This window comes from Entamoeba histolytica, genomic scaffold (assembly GCF_000208925.1).
Source record: "Entamoeba histolytica HM-1:IMSS scf_1104750517713 genomic scaffold, whole genome shotgun sequence".
In the NCBI taxonomy this organism is placed as follows: Eukaryota; Evosea; order Mastigamoebida; family Endamoebidae; genus Entamoeba; species Entamoeba histolytica.
The window spans coordinates 2,611-5,206 of NW_001915399.1; the positions used below are offsets into that span (position 1 = coordinate 2,611).

General features: G+C 26.3%; 1 protein-coding gene across 1 annotated transcript; it reads left to right on the forward strand.

Annotated features, from left to right (window-relative positions):
* Positions 1-122: 122 nt before the first annotated feature.
* EHI_093130 (syntaxin binding protein, putative) lies at positions 123-2,005 on the forward strand (the record flags this gene model as incomplete). The annotated part of the gene is made up of 2 exons (XM_642988.1): positions 123-279; positions 324-2,005. 2 exons carry the CDS (start codon positions 123-125, stop codon positions 2,003-2,005), a joined length of 1,839 nt encoding a protein of 612 aa, XP_648080.1.
* Positions 2,006-2,596: the final 591 nt, after the last annotated feature.

A 2,596-nucleotide genomic window follows, 5' to 3' on the forward strand; every position in this document is an offset into this window, starting at 1 on the left:
AAAAAAAAAGAAAGAGAAAAAAAAAAGAAAGAGAAAAAAAAAAGAAAGAGATTAGTTTCAAGAAAAGAAAAAAAGAAGAAAAAAAGAAGAAAAGAAAAAAACTAGAAAAGAAAGTCAAAAAGATGGCAGATTTAACGTATATTTGTAAAAGAAAATTGTTAAATAAATTATGGGAAGAGCTTCCAAAGAGTTGGAAAATATTAATTGTTGATAAATATGCATTAAAAGTTATTTCATCATTTTGTGGGATGGATGATTTATTAAATGCAGATATTCTTGGTTTGTAAAAGTTGAAAGAAAAAAGAGAAAATAATAACAAGTAGATGTTAATAATTTGGAAAAAAAGCGAGAACCATTTATGTGTCCAGCATTATATTTAATATCACCTACAAAAGAGTCAGTAGATACTATCATTAAAGAATTTGAAGATGTTGCACATCCACAATATTCAAGTGCATATGTAGGGTGTATTAATGCTATAGATAAAAGTATGTTTGATCAATTGAAAGGGACGCCAAGAATTAAGGATGTTCGAGTGATTCCACTAGATTTTTTAACGATTGAACAACGAGTATTTTCATTAAATAATCCTAATGCATTTTATTCATTATATTCAAAAGAAACAACAAAGGAAGAGAAAGAAAAAGAGATAGAAAAGATAGGGAAAAGTTTATCAACATTATTATATTGTTTAAATATTAATCCAGTCATTAGATATATAAATAAACCGAATGAAGAAATAAGTGAAAAGATAGTTGAAGCTGTTCAAAAAGGATATGGAGAAATTTCAGGATGTCCAGTTGTAGAAGCATTTAATCCAGCGGAAAAAACAACGAGACATTTAAATTTAATAATTGCAGATAGAATGTTTGATTTAATAACACCATTAATGACAGAATTTACATATCAAGCAATGGTATATGATTGTCTTGAAGTTAAAAAAGATAGAGTAGAAATTGAGAGTAAAAGTGGGAAAAAAACGATGGTATTAGAAGAAAGTGATAAATTTTGGAGAATTATTAGACATGAACATATAGCAAATGCATCACCATATGTTGTTAAAGAATTTAATAAATTTATTTCAGAACATAAAGGATTAAGTGGGAATAAAGGAGCTAAAGATATGAAACAAATGGGAGAAATGATGAAACAATTACCAGAATATATGGATTTAATGAGTAAATTTAGTAATCATATGGAATTAATTACACAATGTTTTAATCAAATGAAAGAAAAGAAATTAGATGAATTTGCTACAGGAGAACAAATTATGGGAACAGGAAGTGATGTAGATGGGAAAGAAATTAAAAAAGCACTTCCATATATTACATCAGCAGTAGGGAATATTACATTTCCTATAGATAGAAGACTTAGAGAAGTATTAATTTATTTATTTTCACAAGAATATAGTGAAGCAGATAAAAATGCATTAATTGGAACGTTAAGAGGGGATGAAAGAATTAAAAAGATAATAGAGAATGGAATGACATTACCAAAAACACAAAGAGAAAGAAATAAAAGTAAAAAAAGTAGTAAAGAAGAGAAAGAAGAATTTGATTTATCACGATATAAACCATTTATTAAAGAAATTGTAGAAAGAATGGCAAATAATGAAGTTCCAGAATATTGTGTTTTAAATAAACTTGATTTTGCAGGATTTCCAGTCAATATTGAACAAAAAACAGGGAATATTACAGTAGCAGCAGGAAAGTCATTAAAAAAACAAAAAGCAAAAGAAGTTACACAAGAAGGACAATTAGGTACAAGTAAAACAGATAAAGTTAGTGAAAAAGAATTATTAGGAAATGAAACGAATATTTTAGTTATTTTTATTACTGGAGCAATTTCATATTCTGAAATGCGAGTTGCTTATGAATTATCAGAAAAATTAAAAATTAATGTTTTTATTGGAAGTAATTACATTGCTACTCAAAATCATTTTGTTACTTTATTAGAATCATTAAGTAATCCACCTAATACTGATATTTCTTCTCAACTTCTTTAAGTTCTTTTAATTCTCTCTTTTTTTTTTTTAACTTATTTCTTTTTAGTTTTTTAATGTTCATTTCTGAATATTATGAGTAATTCTGATGAATTAACTGTATTTGTTGTAATCTAAGGTTTAGTATTATTACTACGATTTTGATTTGAATGAGAGTGATATTAACAAAGGAAAAAGGGGTATTTGAAGTTGTTAAGACTAGATGAAATTAGTCATAATACTATAATGGCAATGATGTGCTTTCTGTTGATGAAATACGGAATGAAGTTGTGAACATTCAAGTAATAATCAAAGAAGAAGTTATCAAGAAGAATGGAAAGACAATACTAGAAAAGAAACAATCCCAAGAAAATGATTTATTCATCAAACAAGAAGATACTCTAAAGAATATGAGAAAGAAATTACTCAATTGAATAATGTTGTGTGATATGATTAATCTCCATTAACCAACCAATAAATGACAACTTGTTAACACTTCATTATTTAATGTTTATATTCTTTTTAATTTCATCATGAAATTCTTTTCCAATGCAGAACATAACAAATGATGATGCAATGGCTATTGAATAATAACAATGAGTAAAGGAAAGAACA